The sequence below is a fragment of the Capsicum annuum genome, chromosome 1 (assembly GCF_002878395.1).
Source record: "Capsicum annuum cultivar UCD-10X-F1 chromosome 1, UCD10Xv1.1, whole genome shotgun sequence".
Taxonomy (NCBI): Eukaryota; Viridiplantae; Streptophyta; class Magnoliopsida; order Solanales; family Solanaceae; genus Capsicum; species Capsicum annuum.
In genome coordinates, this window is record NC_061111.1 from 14,867,803 (window position 1) to 14,893,547 (window position 25,745).

General features: G+C 36.3%; 1 protein-coding gene across 1 annotated transcript; it reads left to right on the forward strand.

Annotated features, from left to right (window-relative positions):
* Window positions 1–1,195: 1,195 nt before the first annotated feature.
* LOC107853268 (SNF2 domain-containing protein CLASSY 4-like) lies at window positions 1,196–5,981 on the forward strand. Its single transcript, XM_047394329.1, has 3 exons — window positions 1,196–2,523; window positions 3,318–5,111; window positions 5,232–5,981. Exons 1-2 carry the CDS (start codon window positions 1,246–1,248, stop codon window positions 5,109–5,111), a joined length of 3,072 nt encoding a protein of 1,023 aa, XP_047250285.1. The 5' UTR covers window positions 1,196–1,245; the 3' UTR covers window positions 5,232–5,981.
* The last annotated feature ends 19,764 nt before the right edge of the window (window positions 5,982–25,745 follow it).

The following is a 25,745-nucleotide window of genomic DNA, read 5'->3' on the forward strand; positions in this document are numbered from 1 at the left end:
TATCAAACATGCTATTATCCTTTATAATTTAGATTTGAGTGATGATATTTTGGTCACACTAATGTTACACAGCCGATTGGTTGGGAAAGAGTTATACTGTGATAGTTAATTGCGGGATTAGTTATTTCGAGATTATATAGGATAACTTATCCCATTATTATGGTGTAAATGGTGGCATGGGATAAATAATCTCGGTACTAACTAATACCTCACACCAAATATGGGATAAATTAATCTTTTATTTTATTTCGAGACTATTTATATATCCTTATACCTCGCACTAAAATAAAATAATAGTTTATTTTCAAAAGAATTCCGTTGTTAATTTACTTTTCTTTGGTTGTTAACAAACCAAAAAGCCTTTGATCATCAAAGGTCTATAAGACCATAACCTCCCAAAAATGCTTAAGCTAATCTGCAAGTTGTAACCAACCAAATATGATTATACTTTAATACTTTATTACTAATTTTGGTTTTATTATTTTGAAGATTCTTAGTAATAAATTAACTTCCCATTAGTATAAAAAGAAACTATAGCTGTAATACAGTCCCCTTTCTTGTTTATCTTATACTTTTAACTAATGGTTTTTCATTAGCACATGAGTGAAAACATATTTGATTTAGTCTTCGATCACAATATAATTGTAAAAACTAAAGATTATAAAAAAAATCAGAAAAAAACCGAAAAATCCGAAAAAACCGACTAAAACCTAAACCGAAAAAACTAATTTTACCTTGGTTTGATTTGGTTTATAGTTTTAATAAACCGACATGATTGATTTGATTTTTTCTTAATAAAAATCGAACCAACCCGACCTATGTACACCTCTACTTTTACCTTATTCAGACTTTGACCACAAATTTGGAAAGTGCACACCGGACATCATTATGCTTGTTTTAATCTAAAAACCAGATTCTAATATGTCACAACATACACACACTTAATGTAATACGTCCTAGTCACATTTAAGTTTTTGGTGTTTCTCATTCTATATTTGTGTCTGTTTTTACAGTTTTAATAATCAAAGCTTAGCACAACAGTTTTCTTTATTCAGGTAATTAGTCTTCTTGTCATTCTCAAGAACTTCTTTATGATACGTTATGCATGTTACTTGTGACTATTATTTATCTTTTAAGATACATATATGCATATGGTTATTGCTTTTTCTAGTTAGAACTCTCTTTTAACAGTTTGCATTTTGCTAAAGAAGAATATAATTGTGTGTCTTGATTCAGGTGCAGAAGATGGATTCAGGAGATGGCAATGTTCCAAGGAGGAGGACTAGACAACAAGCTTTGAAATATATGGTCGATTTAATTGAGAAGAGGAAAAGGTTGAATCGAAGTGGTAATCGTAGGAATACTGGAGAGAATGTTCGTAGTGGGAGCAAAAGAAAAATGGTGGAGTGTTCTGGAGGGAAGAACAATGCGAGGAGGAAACGGCCTTTCGTTGTGGAAACATCTGATGATGATGAGTGGGAAGAGGAGAGTGATCATGATGTTGTTATCATTGAGGAGGAGGAGGAGGAGGCTGCTGATAATTCAGATGCAGAGTCCAATGTTGCCTCAAGTATGTCTAGGACAGTGGAGATACTGGAAGAGTTAACTGATACAACCTCATCTTCTGACTCGGAATCCGAAGCTTCAACTGATGAAGATAATGATGACTCCAATGATAAGACGTACAGGGAGATTGAGTCATCAACTTCTGATGATGAGGAATCAGAACATGATGATTTGAGCTGTCCTGAAAACAATGAAGATGGTAAAAAGAAGTCAAATAAGGGGCTTGTTGTTGAAGGTGAAAAGCAGAACAAACGCCGAGCATATCATCTTCGGCCACGCTCACTTTCCAAGTCCAAAAAGAAGAAGTTAAACCAGGGAAGTTGTACTCGGCCCATTCTTCTTGTTGATGAATATGAATATGAATATGAGTCCTCATCTGACGAGAAGGACTGCGAGGTGGATGGCTCGGTGAAAAATGTTGCTGTTCAGAAGGATGTTGTTCGAAAGAATCGTAAGGGAATTCTTGAAGAATCTGAATCCTCATCTGACGAGGAGGGCTGCAAGCTGGATGACTCAGTGAAAGATGTTGCTGCTCAGAAGGATGCTGTTCGAAAGAATCGTAAGGGGATTCTTGAAGAATCTGAATTTCTGAAGTTTGTAGTTGATTCCATAAAAAATGTTGATGATCATAATAAACTCACTCCTCCAGAAGAGAAGGAACAGGTTCATGTCGAAGAAACACTTCCTTTAGTATTCCGGTTTGAAGACGAGGAGCCTGGTCCCCCGGAGAAAGAGGAATGGGAAAAGGAATTTGAAGGTCTCGTAGATGAAATGGACATGTGTCTCTTAGAATCAGATATTGGCTTTACAAATCCATCCGTTTCACCGAAACAGAGTGGACAAATAAGTGACTGTCAGATGGGGAACCACGATCTTGTTCTAGATGAGCAAATTGGACTCAGCTGTACAGTGTGTTCATATGTGCATTTGGAGATGAAATACATCTTCCCTGATTTTGTAAGTATCCGAGTTTTGTCCACCAAGCACTTTTCTTTCCAGTTTGGAACCTGATTTACAAGATTTGTTGTTATTATTCTAATAGATTCCGTAAACTTTTTATTGTGCTCAACTGAACACTTGTTCTGCTAAATTTATGTTCTTGTATAGCTTGAGGTACTGATATTCGATTACTGAAGTGTGCTTGACATAGTGCAAGATATTGCTTCTGAGGTATTGATTGATTGATGTTAGTCGCTCAAGGCAAGGATTTGGAAAGATATTGGATTTGAAGGATATTCCGCTTGTTTTTGAGTGTTTTTTGTTAAATCCATTTTATGCATGGGGGAAGGCTTGTTTTGGACTTTCCATTGTGAGTTTGTAAGATTGGTCCATGGATGCTTATATTGTCTATTTGTTTGCTTACTGGTCCTTTCGATTCGTGGCGAGCTGACATTTGCTTTTGAGCTAGAAATGAAATACACTCTGTAGTTTTTTCTTTTTGTTGATATCATGTTCTTATGTGGATTATATGTTAGAGAAGTCAGAAAATCTTTATGATGTCGATCCAACCAATCCAATTACAGTTGCTCTAATAGAATGACTTCTTTCCCTTGTTTAGTTTAGCTTTTGTGTAAAAGTCAATGAGTCCTCCATTATGTTGGGTCAAGGGGGAATCAAAGTCGGGAGGTCAAAAAATTATCCTGGTCCTATCGAACCAGTCACTTAGGGTGAAAAAGAAGAGAACATGTTCCTTAGCCATCCTTTTATTTTTTGGTTTCACTCTTATATTCTTGAACTTCTGTCATTTGCAGGCTCAGAGAACTCGAGGGAGGTATCAAAGAAAACATTTTGGAGAGTCACCACTCACGGATGTTGACGGCTTCAGATTTGTTGAATCTTCTGCAGTCCAGGATTTTCCTACTTCTGGAGAAGGAACTGTGTGGGATTTAGTTCCGCCAAGTGCCAAAGAGACGATGTATCCTCATCAACGTGGAGGATTTGAGTTCATGTGGAAAAACATTGCTGGAGATATAAGTCTTGAGAGGCTGCGAGAGCCCCTGACTGATAGTAAGGGAGGATGCATAATCTCACATCCACCTGGCACCGGAAAAACCCGACTCACCATAGTATTTCTTCAGTCGTATCTGAAGCTGTTTCCGAATTGTCGGCCTGTAATCATAGCTCCATCCAATTTGCTTCTTAACTGGGAAGCCGAGTTTCAGAAATGGGAGGTGGACATTCCCTTCCATAACTTGAACAGCAAAGATTTATCCTTCCAAGAAGATGAAGCTACTGTTGGTGTCTTCAACTGTTTATCCCGTGCTGGAAGAAAAAATCTACAGCTTATACGTATGGTGAAGTTGAGATCCTGGGCTAAAAGGAAGAGCGTTTTGGGAATCAGCTATGACTTGTTCAGGATTCTCACAGTAGAAGATGGAGGGCATTACACCAAAGAGACTAGAGAAATACTTCTAAGACTTCCACGTCTTCTGGTCCTTGAAGAAGGGCATACTGCTCGGAATGAGCAAAGCCTTGTGTGGAAGGCTTTGAATAAGGTTGAAACGCAGAAGCGCATACTGTTGTCTGGAACTCCCTTCCAGAATAACGTCAAAGAGTTGTACAACACCCTCTGCGTAGTAAGTCCAAAGTTTGCTGCAGATTTGGAGCAGAAATGGGCTTCCATTAGCAGTTGCGTTGATAAGAATACCCGAGCATTGGAAGAGCTAAGGGACATTATTTCTCCGCTAGTCCATACATGTAGTGAAAATGTGAAGAAGGTAAGCCTTCCGGGCATAAGGGACACAGTGATACACTTGAGGCCCACCGATTTACAGAAGGAGTTGCTAAAAGGAATTCCAGAGAATCCAGGCTCCTTCTACGAACAAAATCTGCTGTCTCTAATATCTGTTCATCCTTCCTTAGTGGCCAAGAAGGAGGAGTTCACTAAGTTTGAAAGTCTGCTAAAAGAAAAAAGATGCCGACTGGATCCAGATACCGGAGTAAAAACAAAATTTGTTGTCGAACTGATCAGACTCTGTGGTGGGACAAAAGAGAGGGTTATTATATTTAGCCAGCTACTTGATCCTCTGACCCTGATCAAGGAGCAACTTAGTTCTCTCTTTGGATGGACTTTGGGCAGAGAGATTCTCTACATGGACGGGAAACTTGATGTAAAGCAGCGACAGACATCAATAAATTCTCTTAATGACCCTACGAGTGATGTCAAAGTGCTGCTTGCATCAACAAAAGCTTGTTCAGAAGGGATAAGTCTTATAGGGGCGTCAAGAGTGGTGTTGCTTGATGTTCTCTGGAATCCCTCAGTAGAACAGCAAGCCATCAGTCGAGCCTATAGGAATGGCCAGACAAAATTCGTTCATGTTTACAGTCCGGTGACATCAAAATGGGAGGTTGATAAGATCGAACAGCAGACTAGAAAAAAATATCATTCAGATGTACTTCTGTCCAGGAATGAAGTGAATACTTCAGGTTCTGTGTCAGAGGACAACATACTTGAATCCATGGTTAAGCATGAGAGCCTCCGTCATATTTTTGAAAAACTATCTCATGCACCACGTACTACATGCTTGAACCAACCGAGCAGTTAGGTTAGTATATATGTGCTTTAATTTCTTCTCATTTTCTGGTAGATGAAGCAATCAGACTTGTTTAGTGCAATTTTTTATTTTTGAAAAATGGCTCAAATGCTTTTATCTTTTCCTTGTCAGATTAGTTGGAACATTTTTTGGGTTGCAACGATTTTTGGAAGCCCTCCTTCAGTGAGGTGCTTCATGACAGGTACACTACCATACCATCAGTTGGTTAAAATTGAAGGTGAAACATCGAGATTTCAAGTCATCAAATGTGCATCTGAATGAGGATTTTTAGGCAAGGCTTTCAGATTTTGGGGGTTGCAGGAGAAGGGCCAGCTGGTGACCGCTCTCATGTGTCTACAGAGACAAGTGATGACAATGTTAGATTCTGCATCGATACTAAATCCAAGTGCTTTATTACTTGGAATAAGTAATGAATGATAAGGGTAAAACATGAAGGAGAAAAAAAAAGAAGTAAAAGTTACTGGTTTGAGTTTGCTGGAATTGATAGTTCGATCCCTTGGACTACCAGAGTTGAAGTCAAGGCTGCATCAGTAGTACTGTCTTTGAATATCTTTGATACAGGCAAGTTGCCTCTTTGAAATTGCATCATATACCATGTTAGCTTCTCCAACTTTGTAGCGATACCGCATGTTCACTGTGTTATTTTTGACGAAACTGGAGAGGCGTTGGCAATTTCTTTATTTTTGTAAGGATCTCTTCCCCAAAACGGATTTTTCTGCCAGCAGTTCGCAGACGCTCAAGATACCTCTCAACATTACAAGCAGGCATATTTGCTAATGATGATAGTGTTATTTTCGTTTGTACTTCGGTACACAGAATTAGTATATGCAGAATAATAACTTCAACTAGAGTTCAAGAATAAACAAGAACACAATGAAGTATATCAAAGACCCTCAACACAAGATCAAAATGACCTTTCCAAGAGGTGTATTTTATTCTTTCAGAAATTAAGATGAAACAGAAAACAGCCAAGTCGTCCGAATTCACAGAGTTTCCTTAAGGAAATAATTTCCCTCACTGTATCCGAGGTTGTGGAATTTTTCCTCCCAGGATAAATGGCTAAACAGACCAACTGTAGCGGTACCTCAAATGGTTGGAATATCTTCGAACGCACAGAACGTTTTGATTGATCACACAGAGTGAAGACAAGAAGTAATTTTGTATTTTGAAATTTTCGTACCAAAACCTGTGGAAGAAAACAGTTTTTTATAGCCATAACATGCCTCTTCTCAAAAGAGGCAATGGTTCACTTCAAAGGTTGCACCTTTTCTGTAAATTCATGTCTGTTCATCAAGGAGTGTGTTTGTTCCGAAACAGTCATGTCATTTCATGCGAATCAGTGCGTTTGTTCCGAAACAGTCATTTCAGTTCACGAAACATTGTGTCACTTTCAGAAGGGTTGCATCCTTCTGATCTATTACTGTTTCACTGTTACTGCGTGTATATAAATGGAGTTCCGAGACTCTGCAGTAAAAATTTACTGCATTTTTCCTCGGCATTCTTCGGAATTTAAAATTTTTACTATCCCGTATTACTAAATCGGAGATTAGTTATCCCATTCTGAAAAATGAAAGTTATAATACTCACTTGACATCATCGACCATCGTGCTTGTTTTAATCTATGAACAGATTCTAATATATGTCATAATAAATTACGCACACTTTATGAAATACACGTCTATCACGCAAGTTTTGTTCCAAGAAGGAGTGGTCTTAGTCACATTTTTTTCTTTTTTGCTGTTTCTCATTTTGTATTTTTGTCTGATTTTATACAGTATCGATAATCAAAGCTTAGCACAACAGTTTTAATTTCTTTATTCAGGTAATTGGTCTTCTTGTCATATATTCTCAAGAATACCTTTATGATACGTTATGCATGTGAATTGTGACTATTAGTTTATCTTTAAAATACATATATGCATGTGGTTTTTGTTTTTTCTAGTTATAACTCTCTTTTAACAGTTTGAAGAATTTGTGTTTTGATAAAGAATTGTGTATCTTGATTCAGGAAATATATATATATATATATATTAGTTTAATTTTTTTTTTTTTTTTTAAAAAATGTATTTTTAAATTTCAAGAGAAAGTTTGGGAAAAAAAATAAAAAAAAACTTTTTGAGGTCCATTTTCAATAGTTACCAAAAGTAAAAGTTAGTTGTTTAGATTTATTTTTTTCTCTTAAAAATTTGTTAGATTAAGTTAGAAGATAGTTCACAATGATAGTATTATACGCACACACTTGTTTAATAATAATATTTATGTGATTTAAAATATTTTTACTAATTGACAACAGGATGCACGAATAGCGCACAAAATGCACATAACATGCACGATAATTGACTTTAGATTATCTTTATGGTATGTTATGCATATTAATTATTTCTTGTTATAACTCTCTTTTTAATGTCTGCATTTTGATTAAGAAGAATTGTGTATCTTGATTTAGGTGCGGAAGATGGATTCAGGAGATGGCTATGTTCCAAGGAGGAGGACTAGACAACAAGCTTTGAAATATATGATCGATTTAATTGAGAAGAGAAAAAGGTTGAATCGAACTGGTAATTGTTATGATTGGGACAAAATAAAGTAAATCACAAGCAGAAAGAAAATAAGAACAACACACGGATTTACATGAAAATCCTTGTGGAAAAAATCACGGACAGAGGCAGAGGAGGTTTCACTGTAATAGAGAGAGAGTACAATGTTGAGAAGGCTGAATTTTCTGAATAATAACAATAATCCACTAAATCACACTTATATAGTACGTGCGTAGAAATAGGTCTTAGACCCAAAAACATAAAGGTTCATACCGCGGGGGCTTCGCCCCCACCATCGGGATCAGTGGTTGGTCGGCCCGATCCCTATGCTACCACCACAGACCCCATTGAAAATCACAAACATGAGTAGCACCACGAAATTTTTAAGACCGGACCAACAAAATTCAGGTCATAACTCTAACAGTAATCATAGGAATACCGGAGAGAGTGTTAGTAGTAAAATTTGGGTCACAAACTCTAACAAGTTGTTTTCTTGTTTTTATTTTTGCAGTTTATAAATTATCAACCAAGGGTCAGTTATTCACATCGTAACAATGCAAAGATTTTATTTGGAAAGTAGTGAAGCCAAAATATTAAGACAAGCAACTTGAGATCAAACAATTGTCAAGCCGGATCACGGCAACTTAATTAATAATTACTCTAATCTTTAGAGGTGGATGTAGAGTACTAATATCAGGTTTATCGGAGCTCAGTACTTTTGACGTGAAGCATAAATATATATATAAAAGTTTATGAAAATTGCAACAAGAGTAAATATGGATTCATAAACTTAAATCTTGGATTTGCTTCTGTCTATCTTAATTCCAGTGGAATCTTCCTTACACAATTTCAAATAACACTGAATATTCTCTTCATATAATAAGACCAAAATAATAATAATAATAATAATAATAATAATAATAACAACAACAACAACAACAACAATAATAGTAATAATAATAGTAATAATAATAATAATAGTAATAGTAATAGTAATAATAATAATGATAATGATAATAGTGATGATGATAATGATAATGATAATGATCATAATAATGATAATGATGACGATAATAATGATGATAATAATGACGATAATAATAATAATAATAATAATAATAATAATAATAATAATAATAATAGTTAGGGGTGTACAGACCAAACCGTCAAGTCAAACCAAACTGAGAAAAAAAACAGACTTATGGTTTGGTTTGGTTGGTTTGGCGTTAGAAAAAATAAACCGACCATTCTTAGTTTGGTTTGGTGTTAACAAAAAAAAAGTCAAACCAAATCCAAATCAAACCGACATAATATATATATATATATATATATATATATATATATTCATATTTGGGCCTTTAAGTTGTAATATTTATCCATTAATTGCTAATAAAATGATCCAAAATTCAATATAAACTTAAAACCTAAACTTTTCACTCTTCATCTTATTTTTTAGTTTCAAAAGAGTTTTTTTGCTCCTCAATTTTTCATAATTGTGGTTTTTCATTAGCGCATGAGTGAAAACATACTTGATCTAAACTTTAATCACAATATAATTGTTAAAATAAATATTATAAGAAAAAACCCAAAAAAATCGAAAAAACCGACTAAAACCTAAACCGAAAAAATCGATTTTATGTTGGTTTGATTTGATTTATAATTTTAATAAATTAACATAATTGGTTTGATTTTTTTTCAATAGAAAATCAAACCAATCGGACCCCAGTAATAATAATCAAATTTGACTTGGTACGCACGTTGCAGATGAAACTGGACATTATGAGAAGACATTTTAGGATATTTCTAATCTATCTTTGTGTTTCTATCCATTTGTCGCATTTCTTGTATTTCAAAATACTTGTTACTATTTCTTTTTTCAGAGGTAAATGATATTAATTTTGATCAATAATTTTTAAAATATATTTTTTAATCATATCGATATGAAAAAAAAAAATCGAAATGTATAATATTTTCCATGTAGTACAATATATTAGACCTTACTAATTACTTTTATATCTAGCCATAATTTGGAATTGCAAGTTATACAAATAAAAACAACACAATTCAAACATATTTAATTGATATCAAAGATTGGAAAGCGAATGGATTGAATTTTTTTTATCTGGAGGTTTCGTATATTCGAGCCTCGAGAATAAAACAAATCCTAATAGAGAGCACACTTCCCTCTTTAATGAGCTTTATGTGTCGTGAAATTGAATTAATCGGAATTACAAAGCGGATAATTGTAACACAGTATTGTCCACGATATTACTTTGTCGTGGGGTTATTGTCATCCTACAATATTGTGCACTGCATGGGTACAAAGTCGAATTTGGAAAACATTTGGCATTTTGAGTTTGATTTACATGAAGAGAATATATTCAATATATCATTAGAATTTTCAACAAATCCCTATCACAAGAGGTGATCAATTGCTGACACTATATAAACCTCTACAAAGTATGCATTCATTACACAACTTATTATATACTAGTATTAGTTAAAATCTCTAAGCAAATTACAATTTTTCTGCAATGGAAAGAAAAATCACAGCTCCTATTACAATAGCTGCCATGGCAATATTCGTACTCATAATATCTCCAATGCATTGTAGTCGTGGTGAAAGTCATCAGTTCAACTTTGATAACACAACTACTACTACTACTTCTACGAACTCGCGTATTTTAGTACCTATGGAGAGTGAAAATACCCGCCAAAGTACGATGAATAATACTTCAGAGGAGAAAATACATGTACGACGAAGTTTGATCGTCGCAGTTGATATAGTTTGCCAATGTTTTGTTTGTGTTCCTCGTAGCTGCAATTGTCCTTTTTGTAGTTATCAACTTTGCTGTCTCTAGAGAAATTGAAAAATTGAACAACATTATATAGAAGTATGTTTTTTTTTTTTTCCTCGTGTAGTTCCTTGAATTAAAGTTTTTCTGTGTTTAATTGGTTTCTCTTTACTTATTAAGCATTTGTTGGTAACTTTCAAATTTGGCTTCCCTTATACATATATGCTCTTCTCTAGTATTCTACAGCAAAGTGTCATGTAAGTGAACGCGCGATATTTTTCAAAAAACTATTTTTCAAAAATCAACTTTAAAAAAGAGATCAGATGACGCATTATAAAAAACAATACATAAAATCAACTATTTTTTAGCCTTCTTGTTAGATGCATTATCAAAAGTAATACACAAAATTTTTCTTTCAATACCATAATATTCTGCAACTTTAGTAATAGATTCAGAAATAAATTTTTCCGTATGTCTATGATCTTCATCATTCAAAAAAGCTAGAATACTTTTTTGCATAACAAAATTATTATTAAGATGCGTGCCCTACTAGTTTTAATATAAAACTCTACTGGTTGATTATCTGTGAAATAAGTAAGCTAACGTGGTTCTCCAAAGTAAAACTTGAACACAATATTTTTATGTGGAAAACACCCAGCTCAAGAAAGGTGTAAAAAACCACGACCTGTACCTCTACAGGATTTAACCCCAACTTCACTAAATCACTTGAGCCTCAACAATCAACAAATTACAACACTTCTTGTAAACTAGGAATTAAAACGTCTAACTCCTATTTCTACAAAAACACAAATCTTTCCAAGATAAGTGTTCCCAAGTCTTCGAGTTCTCCAACTTGAAGACATTTAGCCCTAACTCAGTTTATACTTCACTGAGACTAGAGATTACTACTCAATATGACTCAAAGACCAACCTATTACACAAAGTCTATGACTGTAAGTAAAGAACTCGGTTGCTTCAATAGCTCCTTCAAGTTATAGAAATGTTTTGCTGATTGTTGACTATCTTTTCAGTGCATGAGTGAAAACCTTTGAATGTCGTTTGTTGTATTTAAGCCAACTGCTGATAGAGTCCTTTAGTTGATGTACTCTTCTATCTTCAATAAGAGTCCCAAGTAGTTTCCCTCCTTTGTTGTTGCCGCCTCTCTCTCTCATAGGTTGAGTAGGACTCTTCTTCTTTATCGCTTAGTCTTGTAGAACTCCTTGATCAACTCAACTTCTAGATGTTGCATTTATCTTCTCCTTAATCGTAGCATTTGAAACAATTCTGAGCTTCCTTGCTTATCCACTTTTGTCCTAATGCATTGTCAGTCTTGCATCATCTTCAACATGCAGTTCTTGTGAGCACCAGTAGATTCACTTGTGTGGAACAGCTTGCACAACATATTTCATTCATATGTCCATCATCAAAAACTCATATTCCCTAACAAATTTCTCCTTTTTGATGATGAAAAACTTAGCAGCACAACATCATTCATAGAATCCTGACATATACTCAATAAAGGATTTAAATAGAAGATCACAGAATGAAATATGTTAGTCAATTGAGTTATAAGCATTGTATAATCTATTCTTTCCCCTTTTGAAATCATCAAAAACTTTTCCAACAAGTGAAAAAAGTTGAATAATTTATGGTCACTGGGGCTATCACTAAAATAATCAAAACTCAAAGCAACAGAACAACTATGCATTAAAAAAATAGAAGCAGATCACTTTAAGCAAAAAGGTCCATTTCATTCACAAAACAAGATACAATTATCAATACCCACAAACAACAAAAAGAGAAACAACAGGGACCAAAAAAAACAAGGAAACTATTCTTAAGGCACTAAGAGGGGGCTTAAGTAGAGAAAGAGGAGAGAATAAGAGAGGTCAGCTTCCTAATAGCATCAGCATTCCCAGCTCTTTATTTTTCCAAAGAGGCTGTGAGGGAAGCAATTTGAGCTTGAAGGACCTTTTTTTCATCCTCATGGGAAGCTTGAGCAACCTCCAATGCAGCTTGAGCAACCTCCATTTCTTCCTTCTTTGCTGCCAGTATATTTCTTAACCTCTGCATAGGGTTATCAGTACTCCTCATAGAAATAGGTAACATCATGTGGTTCACACTTCCTATGATATCCTTAGTAGTCTGTGAAGACCACACTTGGACAGATACCTCAAACTCCTCAAACATAGGGGTGAACCAGAATTCATTAGGGAGGGCATGTCTATTTACTTCCTTGAGGAGACCCCTTTGCATATGCTTCAAGATGAGTTGAGGCAAATCAATTTTCACCTCAGTATCTAATATTTCCATTAGTTCCATGAGAGTACGATCAAGAAAACTAGCCACAGTCCTTCTTTCCTTCCTAGGAATGATCATTTTATGCACAACATCAAAATAGAGTTGGTGGAGTGGAGACGTCTCCCTCTTAAGAACTCTTCTATGATTGATCAGGTGAGGATTTCCAGAGAACTTACGACATATGTCAAGAGTAGAGGCAAGATTATCAAGAGGTGGCCAAGTGCCCTTGACATAGTGACCCCACCCCCTAGAAGGAATATGTAAGATCCTAGCAATGTCTGCAACATAAAGGTTCATAGTAACTCCACGAACAGTAGTAGAAAACATCTTAGAAATAACTACTCTATTTGTATAGAATTCATACATTTCAGGTTTGGCAAACTTCCTCTGAAAGTCACCCTGAATAAATAGGTGTGACCACCCTTGAAACTCCAATTTACCCAATAAGGTATGCATGTCAACATCCCCAAAACTACTAATTAACCTCCCTCTAGCTAGTTTGCAATTTTGAAAGTAAAGATGGTGTTCCTTAGGAGTGTCCTAATGTGAAGATGGTTCTGGAACTTCAAAATCAGGATCCAACTCAGTAGTAGCATTCAGAGGTGAGTCAGAGTCAGATGAGCCAGAAGGAACAGGTTTGTCGACCTATTTCTTAGGAGAAAGTTGGACTTCGAAGGAGAAACTTTGGAGGATGAGGAGCCTTTGACAGTAGGGGTGGATTTAGAAGAAGAGAAAGCCTTTGAGTAGGTTGAGATGATGATTTATGAGACAAGGAGAGTTTTGGAACTTTAGCAATGATTGTCTTCTTCTTTTTTATTGATTAAAGAAGAATATTAGGAGAGGAATCCCAAGGAGATGGGGGAGCAGAAGTAGCTACATATTTTCTTTTACTAGCTTTAAGTGCCTCTTCCAAGGAAGAATTTTCCTATTGCTTTTTACCCCGAGTATGAGGAGTACGAGTAGTAGGAATTATAGGGGAAGATTTCACTGGAGCATTGTCATTAACATCGATGGTGATGGAAGAGGGTTTTCATTTAGGCTTAGATCTAGATCTTCTAGGGATTAGGTCAGCAATAAAAATGTCATCTCGATCAAGAATCTGAAGAGGAATTGGAGGTAGTGGGGGGGGGGGGGGGGGGGGTTAGAAGATGATGGAGGGTTAGAAGAAAATTTGGAAAAAGGGTTTTGCATATTCTTAAATATTGCAAAATTGGATAACTTAATTGAGATTGGCGGAGGAATAAGTGGAGGTAAGGTAATATTGGGATGAAGTATAATAGTTGTTCATGGAGAGGTAGTAGAGTCTGTGGATAGGTTAGAAGTAGACGGTGCCATGGTGAAGAAGAGATAAATAATGATTTTCTTTTGGTTGTGTGAGTAGTGAATAATGAGAGGTGAATGAGATGTATTTATAGTGGATAGAAGGAAGATGAATCATGGATGAATTGTATTTGGAGAAGGAAATGTAATGATGAGAGGGTCAGTTCTGATGGGAAAGGTCTGGCAGCTTTTTAAAAGAGAAGGGCCTTTTGTTTTTTAGCGGTTTAAGTGTAATGGAAGGGACCATGCAGACAATCTGTTTCTCTTTATGCTACTATGGGCAAGCAATAATCATACCTAAATTCTGAAGAGAAAATGGACTAAATGCCTTGATGTTCCAGCCTTTCTGCAAAATTAACATATAGCTGAGTCAATTTACTCTAAAATCTTTGAATTAGGATACACAATTAAATATGTAAGACTGAATTAATCAATATTCACTTAAGAGCAGCTTATTCTTGTCAATCATTGAGGGTGATTTATACAATTTTAATCATCCCCAAGGCTAACCTATTTTTTCAAAGTGTTCTGTACTCAAATCCTTAGTGAATATGTCAACAATTTGTTCCTCAATAGAACAAAACATAATTGATATATGACCTCTTCAACATTATCTCTAAGAAAGTGATGTCTAATGTCAATATACTTAGTTTTTTTATGTTGAACAGGATTTTTGGCTATATTAATGGCACTTGTACTGTCACAAAAAATAGGAACACATCCAACATCTATACCAACATCCATAATTTATTGCTTAATCCATAACAATTGAGCACAACAAGATCCTGCAGCAACATATTCAACTTCAATAGTAAATAAGTCTACTGAATTTTGCTTCTTAGTGGACCAGGTAACCAAACATGATCCAAGGAAGTGTGCCATGCCTGTAGTGTTTTTCCTGTCAACCAAATATCCTACATAGTCAGCATCAGAATATCCAACCAAGTTGAAATTACTACCTTTTGGGTACCATAAACCAAGATCACTGGTTCCTTTGAGATATCTAAAGATCCTTTTTACAGATTTTAGATGAGACTCTTTAGGAATTTCTTAAAATCTAGCACATAATCCTATACTAAACACAATATCAGGCCTTCTTGCTGTAGGATATAACAATGACCCTATTATCCGTCTGACATCTTTTGCTCCACATCAGGACCTTTTTCATCCAAATCAAGCTTTGTAGCAGTGGCTATTGGAGTGCTGATTTCTTTTGCCTCTTCCATGAAAAATCTCTTGAGGAGTTATTTTACATACTTCTGCTGATGGATCAATGTTTCAGAAGTTGTTTGTTTGATTGGAAATCCCAAGAAGTAATGTAGCTCCCCCATCATGCTCATATCAAATTCACAGCTTATGAGTTTGACAAAATCATGAGTCATGTTCATATTTGTGGAGCCAAAAATAATGTCATCTACATACACCTGCACAACCAACAGATCTTTTTTATCAGTTTTCAAGAAGAGAGTGTTGTCAATTTACCTCTACTATGTCCATGCTCTAGCAAAAACTTTGACAATCTCTCATACCAAGCTCTTGGAGCTTGTTTCAATCCATACAGGGCCTAATCCAGTCTATACACATGATCAGGAAACTCCTTGATTTCAAACCCTGGAGGTTGTTTAACACATACCTCCTCTTAGAGAATGTCATTTAAAAATGCACTCTTAACATCCATTTAATATAGAACGAAATCCATGTAGGCAAAAAATACAATAAGTAATCTAGTAACTTCAATTCTGGCTACAGGAGAAAAGGTCTCATCAAATCTATGCCTTTTTCTTGATTGTATCATTGGACCACCAATATTACCTTGTTCCTTGTAACTGTTCCATGCTCATCAACTTTATTTTTGTACACCCACTTAGTCCCAGTTACTGTTTTATATTTTGGGAGAGAAACTAAGTGTCATACTTTGCTTCTCTTAAGCTGATTTAACTTTTTCTATATGGCTATGATCCAATCAACATCAAACAATGCCTCAGTTACCTTTTTTGGCTCAATCTCTGAAAGAAATGCCTTGAAGGCACACATACGTCTTAATCCAGACCTTGTAGTGATCCCAGAAGTGAGATCAGTGAGAACATTCTCAATAGGATGTGATCCTTGATACTTGCAACCTTTTGGGACCAAACTTAGTGAGCTACTAGGATCACTGCTGATGTTCTGAGTTAGGGTAGTTGGTGGATCAGTTCCCCCTGTCACTGTGCCTTCAAATTCAGTTCCCCCTGTTGATGTGCCTTCATGTTTGGTAGCTCCAGTCGATGAACCGGGTTGTGTAACCTGTTTCTTAGAGTCACTTCATTCCTGCAGATTAGTCTTAACACAGGATTCATCAAAAACTACATGCATGCTTTCTTTAACACAGTTTGTTCTGATGTTTAGAACCCTATAAGTCTTACTATGAAGTGAATAACCTAAGAAGATTCCCTCATCACTTTTAGCATCAAATTTTCTCAGATTATCCTTTCCATTATTATGTATGAAACATTTACAACCAAAGGTTCTAAAATGAGAAATGTTTGGCTTTCTTCCTTTTAGTTATTCATACGGAGTCTTCTCTAACATAGGTCTGATCATGCACCTATTTATGATATATGTTGCAGTACTTATTTTCTCAGTCCAAAGGTTTTTAGCAATACTTGCCGCAAGCATCATTGTTCTAGCCATATCTTCCAAGGTTCTATTATTCCTTTCCACTACTCCATTTTGTTGTGGTTCTCTAGGAGCAAAGAAGTTATGATCTATACCATTTACTGAACAAAATTCTAAGAACTTGACATTCTCAAATTTTGTACCATGGTCATATCTTATGGAAACTAATGAAGTGCCCAGTTTCTTTTAAATTTTCTTGATGAAAATTTCAAAGACATCAAAGGCATCTTTTTTAGATGCTAGAAACAAAGTCCAGGTTAACCTGGAGAATCATTAATAATTACAAAAACATACCTTTTTTCATCTCTTTTTAAAAGTCTCATTGGTCCACACAAGTCCTATGAACCAGGTCAAGACACTTGGTAGTGCTAACATGGTTCTTTGATTTAAAAGAAGAACTTACCTGCTTCCCCCTTACACAGGCACTACATAACTTTTCTTTCTTAAATTTGGTCTTGGGTAATCCCAATACCCTATCTTTGGAGGAAAGTATGTTCAGTTGTTTCAAACTTGCATGTCCAAGTCTCTTGTGCCAAAGGAGGGGATCATTTTCTATTGCACTTAGACAAGTCAACTTTGGTCCTGGTATTGACATTATGTCAGCTTTGTATACATTTTTGTATCTTTTAGTAGTGAGTACAATCTCCTTGGTGTCTATTCTCTTGACTTTGACTCCAGCATAAGTGAAAATAACTTTATTACCTTTACCACATAGTTATGAAATGCTCAGCAGGTTGTGCTTCAATCCTTCTACAAGATAGACATCTTCCAATGCTCGACTTAGATGAGCCAATTTTTCTAATTCCAGTAAGGCATCTATTCTCTTAACTTTGACTTCTGTATAAGTGAAAATAACTTTATTATCTTGACCACGTAGTTGTGAAATGCTCAGCAGGTTGTGCTTCAATCCTTTTACAAGATAGACATTTCCAATGCTCTTGACTCAGATGAGCCAATTTTTCTAATTCCAGTAATGATTCCCTTTTTTTCATCACCAAAAGAAACTCCTCCTCCATTGATTTTTGAAAGTGAAACGAAAATTTTCTTATCACTAGTCATGTGTCTTGAGCAAGCACTGTCCAAGTACCAATGCCTTTTGCTTCCTTTCACCTTCTCCTGTAAGAGAAATCAATGGTTAGACTTAGGAACCCAGACAAGCTTGGGTCCTGTTTTATGAGTAAAAGGATGAATTAAATTTATTCTAGTCCATGTTGGCAACATGTAGTGCAACCTGTTTCTCTGACCTGAACCAGTTTTTTTCTTTTTGGTCTGAGAAAATTTATTTGCCAGGTTTTGACTGTTTGATCTACTTTTAGCAGCTACTGGATATTCAGTGGTTGGATGTCCAAGGTTTCTACAGATATAACACAGATCTTTAGGATCATCAATACCTTTGTGTAATCCCAAACCTGCCTTTTCATTATGAATTCTTTCACTCAATTTGTGAACAATTCTTGAAGAATTTGTCCACCTAATTGCTCTTTCAAGCTCAAGTTTCAGTTTAGAGGCTTATTGACCCAGTTTGTTTATTATGTCAGTTGCATTACTACACTCTAGTTTGCACTTTTCTAATTCAAGTTCAACACTTTCTTGTTCTTTGCTCATGGACTTTTTCCCATTTTTAGTGAGAGTCAATTTCAGGATTTTAGACTTAAGATCATTATTTGAAGAATTAAGTTCTGCAACCTATTTCTTGAGAGTGCAGTTTTCTTTGTCAACGGTATCGTTGCAAGTTTTTAAATCAATGAGATCAAATTTAAGACTTGCAAGACTGTTGAACAACTCATCTCTATCAGAAGTTAATTCTTGGAAATCATCATTTAGTGCACTCATCAAGTAAACACGTTTAGATTTTGAAAACAAATGCAGTTTTTCTTTAAGTTCAAGTATATTTACCTTTGAAGCCTCATCTTTATCCTCCAAGTTTGAATCTCCAAGTGCCATGAATGTAGTTTCATCATTTTCATCATCATCTGAGTCAGATCCTTATTCTGCTATCATTGCATGTTCCTCCTTTCTTTTTGCTTTTTCTTTCAATTCCTTTTCAACCCTTTTCTTTTTCCACTTTATTTCCCAAACTGGACAGTCTCTGATCTGGTGATCAGTCTTACCACACTTATAGCATCCATTTGGATTGTTATTTGAATATTTCTTGCTACTTGTTCCCATTTTCATTTTAAAAAATTTGTTGAAGTTCTTGGTCATGAAGGCAACTTGTTCCTTATCAAGTTTAAATTCATCATCACTATCAGAAGCCTTTAATGCCAAGATTTTCTTAGGAATTGCTTGTTCGTTGGTTCCATCAACTTCTATTTCATAAGTTCTCAAGTTACCAACCAGTTCATCCAGGGTCATACCTGTGAGATCCTTATTAGCCTCCCTAATTACAGTTACCTTAACATTTCATTTTGATTTTGGCAGTATCCTTACTACCTTTTCAACTTGTTCCTCCTCAGTGATGACTTTTCCTAAGAAAGTCAGCTCATTTGTTAAGGCAGTAAGCCTTGTCATCATCTCATGCAAGGACTCATTTTCCTTCATTTTGAATGCCTCATACTCAGTGAAAAGAAGAGAAATCCTAAATTTTCTTACTTTAGAGGTACCCTCATGTGCATTTACCAATGCATCCCAAATTTTCTTAGCAGTGGTGGAAATTGACACCCTGTTGTATTCAGCAAGTCCCAGTCCACAGACTAGGATGTTCTTAGCTTTTGCATTTTTCCTTAATGCCACTAAGTCATCAGCAGTAAATTCACTCCCTACCTTTTTGACTTATTCACCATCAACCATCTACATTGGAATAGTTGGATCAGCAGTAATCATATCCCATAATTCATAGTCTTCACCTTGGATGAACATCTCCATCCTGGCTTTCCACCAGATAAAGTGAGAACCATTAAAAAGTGGAGGTCTAGTGGTTGACTGACCTTCACTATGACTAGTAGGAGGTGCGGAATTCATCATTGCGATATTTTCTTAGGTTATAGCCTTATTTAAGAAAACCTCACTCTGATACCACTTGTTAAGATGCGTGCCTTACTAGTGTAACGACCCGATTTACTGAACCAAAATGCTACACGGTGCTCGTGACCCCGAAGGACCACAAGGTAACCCATGACTGATATTTGTACCTATATACTGCATAAGATAACAAAATAATGTGGAAACATGCACTAAAAGGCCATAAGGTTCGATCATGAACATAACTGAATAATGTAACATCTGTGTGGGGTAATAGAATACCCAAAATTGAAAATACTGAAGTCTGAACATGATAGTCTGTATTTAGTCTGAAAGCCTCTACTATCTGAAGAATCTAAATAAAGAGTTGATGGGACATGTCCCCAACTAATTCCAACTAATAAGCTAATCAATGAGATAATAAAAAAATCCTTATGTCCTCGAAGGATGAGGACTCACTTCTACTCTGACTGCTGAAACTGGAATCTACTGCTGTTCTGAAACTCGTGTCTCTGAACCTATGGTGTAAATAAAAAGAAAGCACCATAGCGCGAATACGTCAGTACATATGTACTGAGTATACATGTGAGGTAGGCTAAATATAAGGGTTCACATGCATGCTAATGCTAACTGACCGTCTAACATGAATGTGAGAATGCATGCATAATTACGTAACTATAACTGACAACGTGATATCGTGATTACTGAATCTGAATACTGATAACATGACATGACTGATAACATAAATGACTGCATCTGAGTGTAACTGATAACTTGTGTGACTGTATATGAGTAAAACTGATAACGTGGGTGACTGTAGCTGACAGTCCTGAATCTAATAGAACTATCTGAGTTTCGTACTGTATCTGAGTTGACTATATCTGACAGTCCTGATTTTGTAACATGAAATTGTAGGAAGTAGATTCTAACCGACATTCCCCAAAGGTGCTATAATAGCTGAGCTGGGGTCCAATCTATGCCCTGATCGAAAGGGTGTCAATATCGCGCCACTGGTAAGGACAATATGTGAGTAACCCTCATATAACAGGTAACTCTAGCGAGAATGGTGGAAACCCTCACATAACAGGTTAAGCCACCTCATCGACCCTCATATAGCAGGCTACGATGTCTCAACCTATGCTGGTTATATAGTTCTAGAATGCAAGGATTGCTTCTAGGAATCACACCCTCGTATAATAGGTGAGTCCCCATCCTTGGGTTCACTCGGTGCTAATTCTTAATCCCATATGAATGGACACTGAACATGATTTACTGAACTGAACTGAGCATGGAGTGAGTTACTAAATTTCTGTGGCTGATGGAATATTACTGATGTCTGACAACTGAATGAGTCATGAGATCATGGAGATTTTTCCTGAGTCATAAGACTATCTAAAGTCTAAGAGTTCATAGCCTGACTGAAAGTATCGTGAAAACATGACACAAATCTAGGCACACAACTAATATTTCGGGTACAAGTACTCTCAAGACTCGATGAAAGGAAACTGAGATGACTTGATATTCTTGAATACATGATAATCACCACAATACATTTATTGAAGCATTTCATCAAATGTCTAATAGGCATAAGCTTGTACATTTATGGGGATTTTCATGATATCATGCTAGTTAGACAATATTTCTTCATCTAGGCATTTAATCAAACATATTGTAGGCATAGTACATGTAAAACACATTATACAATAATTAAATGTCATGCTTCAATTCCAATTCCATCATACAAGGTTTTAGTCATGAGATTTTATAAATCTTTATCTATACTAATCAACCCACATGAAATTTATCATCAAATCATGGAATAGAAATCAATTCCTCATTTATCAATATGAAAGGGAACATACAAAGCATGAACACATGAAGAAAATCCATAACTTGTAGTTGAAAAAGGATTCTTGGACTTCATGGATGAAAGGAGCCCATGAATGAACACTATGTATACCTTAGATCGTGATTTCATGAAGATTGATGGTGAAACCTTCCTGAATTTGAATCCCCAATAGAAACCCTAGCTTGTTCTTGAGATAAACTTGAGAGAAACTAATATGTTTTGGGTAAAATGTGGCTGAATCACGTGTTAAAAGGATTATATAGGGGTAGCAAGTTAACCCTTTTAACCCTGGACATATCGTTAAATTTTCAGTGAAATTTCCTAAGTTGGGCCCTTGGCGCGACGCGGTGTTATCACGGCGTGTCACTGGAAATTGACAATTGGGAAACTGCACGGTGGCGCAATGCGGAGCTATCACGTTGCCACCTTGTCTACGACTTGAAAGTTTGACACGACGTGCCAGTATCGCGCCAGAATCGCAAAGCAACACCGGAATTTGACAATTGCCATTTGAGCTATCTCCGTAGCGCACTGAAGGCTCAAGTCAAATACTGTCTCTCTAAAAAGGACCTAAATCTTCACCCGGGTGTTGGATTTGGGCGAATTATATATCGATGGAAAGCTGATTCAATTTCCAACGTGATAGAAAGTAAAAATTATGGGAATACCATGTGTATAAGAATAAATTCTTATTTCAAAGCAAGTTTTAACATCCTTGAGATGATTTTCAAGCTATAAAAAAGCACGAGTATTAAAATATCTCCCCCTTGAGAACATTCGTCCTCGAATGAGACTGGCTGAGAGGGGAAACAATAAATGAAACATGAACTAAACCTGAATAATTGGAACATGATCTCATGATGGACGTGACTGACAAACTGAACATAACATACTGAACATGTATATTTGATACATGCGTAACTGATTTATAAATGCATGACTGAAAGTTATGAAGAACTAAGTTTTCTCACAATGAGAATGCATGTCTGATGCATAACTATATAACTGATCTGATACATGAATGTATGACTGAATATGCGGTGGTACTTGATATCAAGTTTATCATGAGAACATGAGCATGAGACTGAATACTAAGTTAGTGATGTACACTAATCATGAAACTGAGTAAGCTTAAGGAGAACTATTACCTTGAGCTTGATCTGAGTCGGCGGTGAAAAAGTGAGGGTACATGGTACGTATATCTGCTTTTTATTCCTAAGTAGCTCTCTCTATGGATTGATTTCACCAAAGAAATTTAACTAGAGAGACTTCTTTGTTCCATAATCTACGGGTCTGATAGTCTAGGATTTCAACTGGAATCTCTTCATAAGAGAGGCTGTTCTGAACATCAATGCTTTGAATAGGGTCTACGACTGATGGGTCACCTATGTACTTCTTGAGCAAAGAGACATGAAATACTGAATAAACTGAGGCTAGATCTGAAGGCAATTCGAGCTCATAAGCTACCTTGCCGAATTGACTGAGAATCTTGAAGGGACCGATATACCAGGGACTGAGTTTTCCCTTCTTGTCGAATCTTTTCACTCCCTTCATAGGAGAGATCTTGAGGTAGACATAGTCACCAATCTCAAACTCGAGATCCTCTCTACGAACATCTGCATAAGACTTTTGTCGGCTCTGAGTAGCCCAGAGTCTTTCTCTAATTAACTAAACTTTCTCTAAGACGTCGAATACTAAGTTAGGACCTATGACTGAGGCCTCACTAACTTCGAACCAACTGATTGGAGATCTACATATCCTACCATAGAGAGCTTTGAATGGAGCCATCTGAATACTAGAATGATAGTTGTTGTTGTATGCAAACTCAATCAAAGGCAAGTGGTCATCCCAACTTTCCTTAAAATCAATTGCACACGCCCTTAGCATATCTTCCAACGTCTGAATGGTCCTTTCTACTTGACCATCTGTCTGAGGATGAAAGGTTGTACTGAGATGAATTTGGGTACCAAGACCCTTTTGGAATGCTTTCCAAAAATGAGAGGTGAACTGGGTACCTCTGTTTGAGATAATAGATAACGGAACACCGTGAAATCTGACCAGCTCCTTGATGTAGAGCTTGGCATAATCATCAACTGAATAATAGGTATAAACTGGAAGGAAAATAGATGATTTGGTCATTCTGTCTATAATAACCCAGACTGAATCAGGCTGACGACGAGATTGAGGCAAACCTGTCACAAAGTCCATGTTCACAACTTTCCACTTCCAAGTAGGAATACTGAACTCCTGCATAGGACCACTAGGATTTTGATGCTCTATCTTAACTTACTGACATATAGAGCACTTAGCCATAAATTCTGCATAATCTCTCTTCATCCCACTCCATCAATAGATTTCTCGTAAATTATGGTACATCTTAGTGGCTCCTAGATGAATAGATGAATAGAGTAATCCACACCGTGCACTTCTGCAAGAATTTACTGCCTTAAGTCATCTATGTTTGGAACACAGAGACGACCCTGACAACGAAGAACACCATCTCCCCCTTGGGAGAAAACCTCTATTTTCTGATTCTGAACTGACTCTTTTAGATTGACAAGGCTAGGATCCTTATCTTGCTTTTCTTTCACCTCAGAAACTAGAGATGATTCTAAACTACTCTGAACACATACACCACCCTTTGAAGAATCGACTAAGCGAATGCCCATTCTAGCAAACTGGTGTACTTCTTGAGCTAACGTCTTCTTACTCTTCTCAACATGAGAAACACTACCCATAGAGAGTCTACTGAGAGTGTCAATCACTACATTGGCCTTGCCCAGATGATACAGGACACTCATGTCAGAATTTTTTAAGAACTCTAACCACCTTTTCTGACGAAGATTGAGATCTTTTTGAGAAAAGACATACTGAAGGCTGTTATGATCTATGAAGACGTCTACATAAACTCCATGGAGATAATGCCTCCAAATCTTTAAGGCAAATACTATGACTGCTAACTTAAGGTCATGAGTAGGATAATTCTTCTCATGGGGTTTAAGCTGTCTGAGGCGTACACTAGGACCTTACCATACTGCATGAGGACATAACTAAACTCATTCTAGATGCATTACAATATACTATGAACCCATACGAACCGTCTGGTAATGCTTGAACTAGAGTTGAGGTGAGTCGAGTCTTTAATTCTTGAAAACTCTTCTCGCATGGATCTGACCACTGGAACTTGACTTTCTTCCGAGTCAATCTGGACATAGGGGATGTAATAGAAGAAAATCCCTCAACAAGCCATCTGTAATAGCCAGTCAGACCCAAGAAACTCTTGATATCTGATGGAGAGACAGGGCGAGGCTAGTTTCTTACTGCTTTGGTCTTTTAAGGATCTACTCTAATGCCATCACCAGAAATAATATGGCCAAGAAATGCTACTGATCTTAGCCAAAATTCACACTTACTGAATTTGGTGAATAACTGATATTTTTTAGAGTTTGGAGTACTATTCTGAGATGGTCTTCATGATCGTTCTCAGTGCGGGAATAGACCAGAATATCATCTATGAAGACTATAATGAACATGTCCAAGTACTGCTTGAACACACGGTTCATCAAGTCCATGAAAATGGTTGGGGCGTTGGTAAGATCAAAGGACATAACTAAAAATTCAAAGTGACCATAACGCGTATGGAAAGTTGTCTTCGGGATGTCACACTCTCTAACTCTGAGCTGATGATAGTCGAATCTGAGATCTATCTTAGAGAAATAAATGGCACCCTGAAGTTGATCAAATATGTCATCGATTCTGGGAAGAGGATATTTGTTCTTGACCGTGACTTTATTGAGTTGATGGTAATCTATACATATTCTGAGTAAACCATCTTTCTTGCGCACGAATAAGACTGGTGAACCCCACGGGGAAATGTTGGGTCTGATGAATCCCTTAGCTAAGAGATCCTTCAACTGTTCTTTCAGTTCCTTGAGTTCTTCTAGTGCCATTCTGTATAGCGAAATAGAGATAGGCTGAGTGTCTGAAAGAAGATCAATACCAAAGTCTATTTCCCTTTCGGGAGGAATGCCTGGAAGATCTTTGGGAAAGATATTTGAATATTCATTCACTACTGGGACTGATTTGAGACTGGGAGCCTCGGAACTGGAATCTCTAACATGAACTAGATGATAAACACATCCCTTAGATATTATTTTCCTTGCTCGAAGGTAGGAAATAAGTTGACCCCTGAAAGCGGAAACACTAC

Bases quoted from the DNA above. Each gene is read 5' to 3' on its own strand.
- LOC107853268 (XM_047394329.1), top strand. From the start codon at position 1,246: ATGGATTCAGGAGATGGCAATGTTCCAAGGAGGAGGACTAGACAACAA. The intron at 2,524-3,317 runs GTAAGTATCCGA...TGTCATTTGCAG, and splicing joins AATACATCTTCCCTGATTTT to GCTCAGAGAACTCGAGGGAG.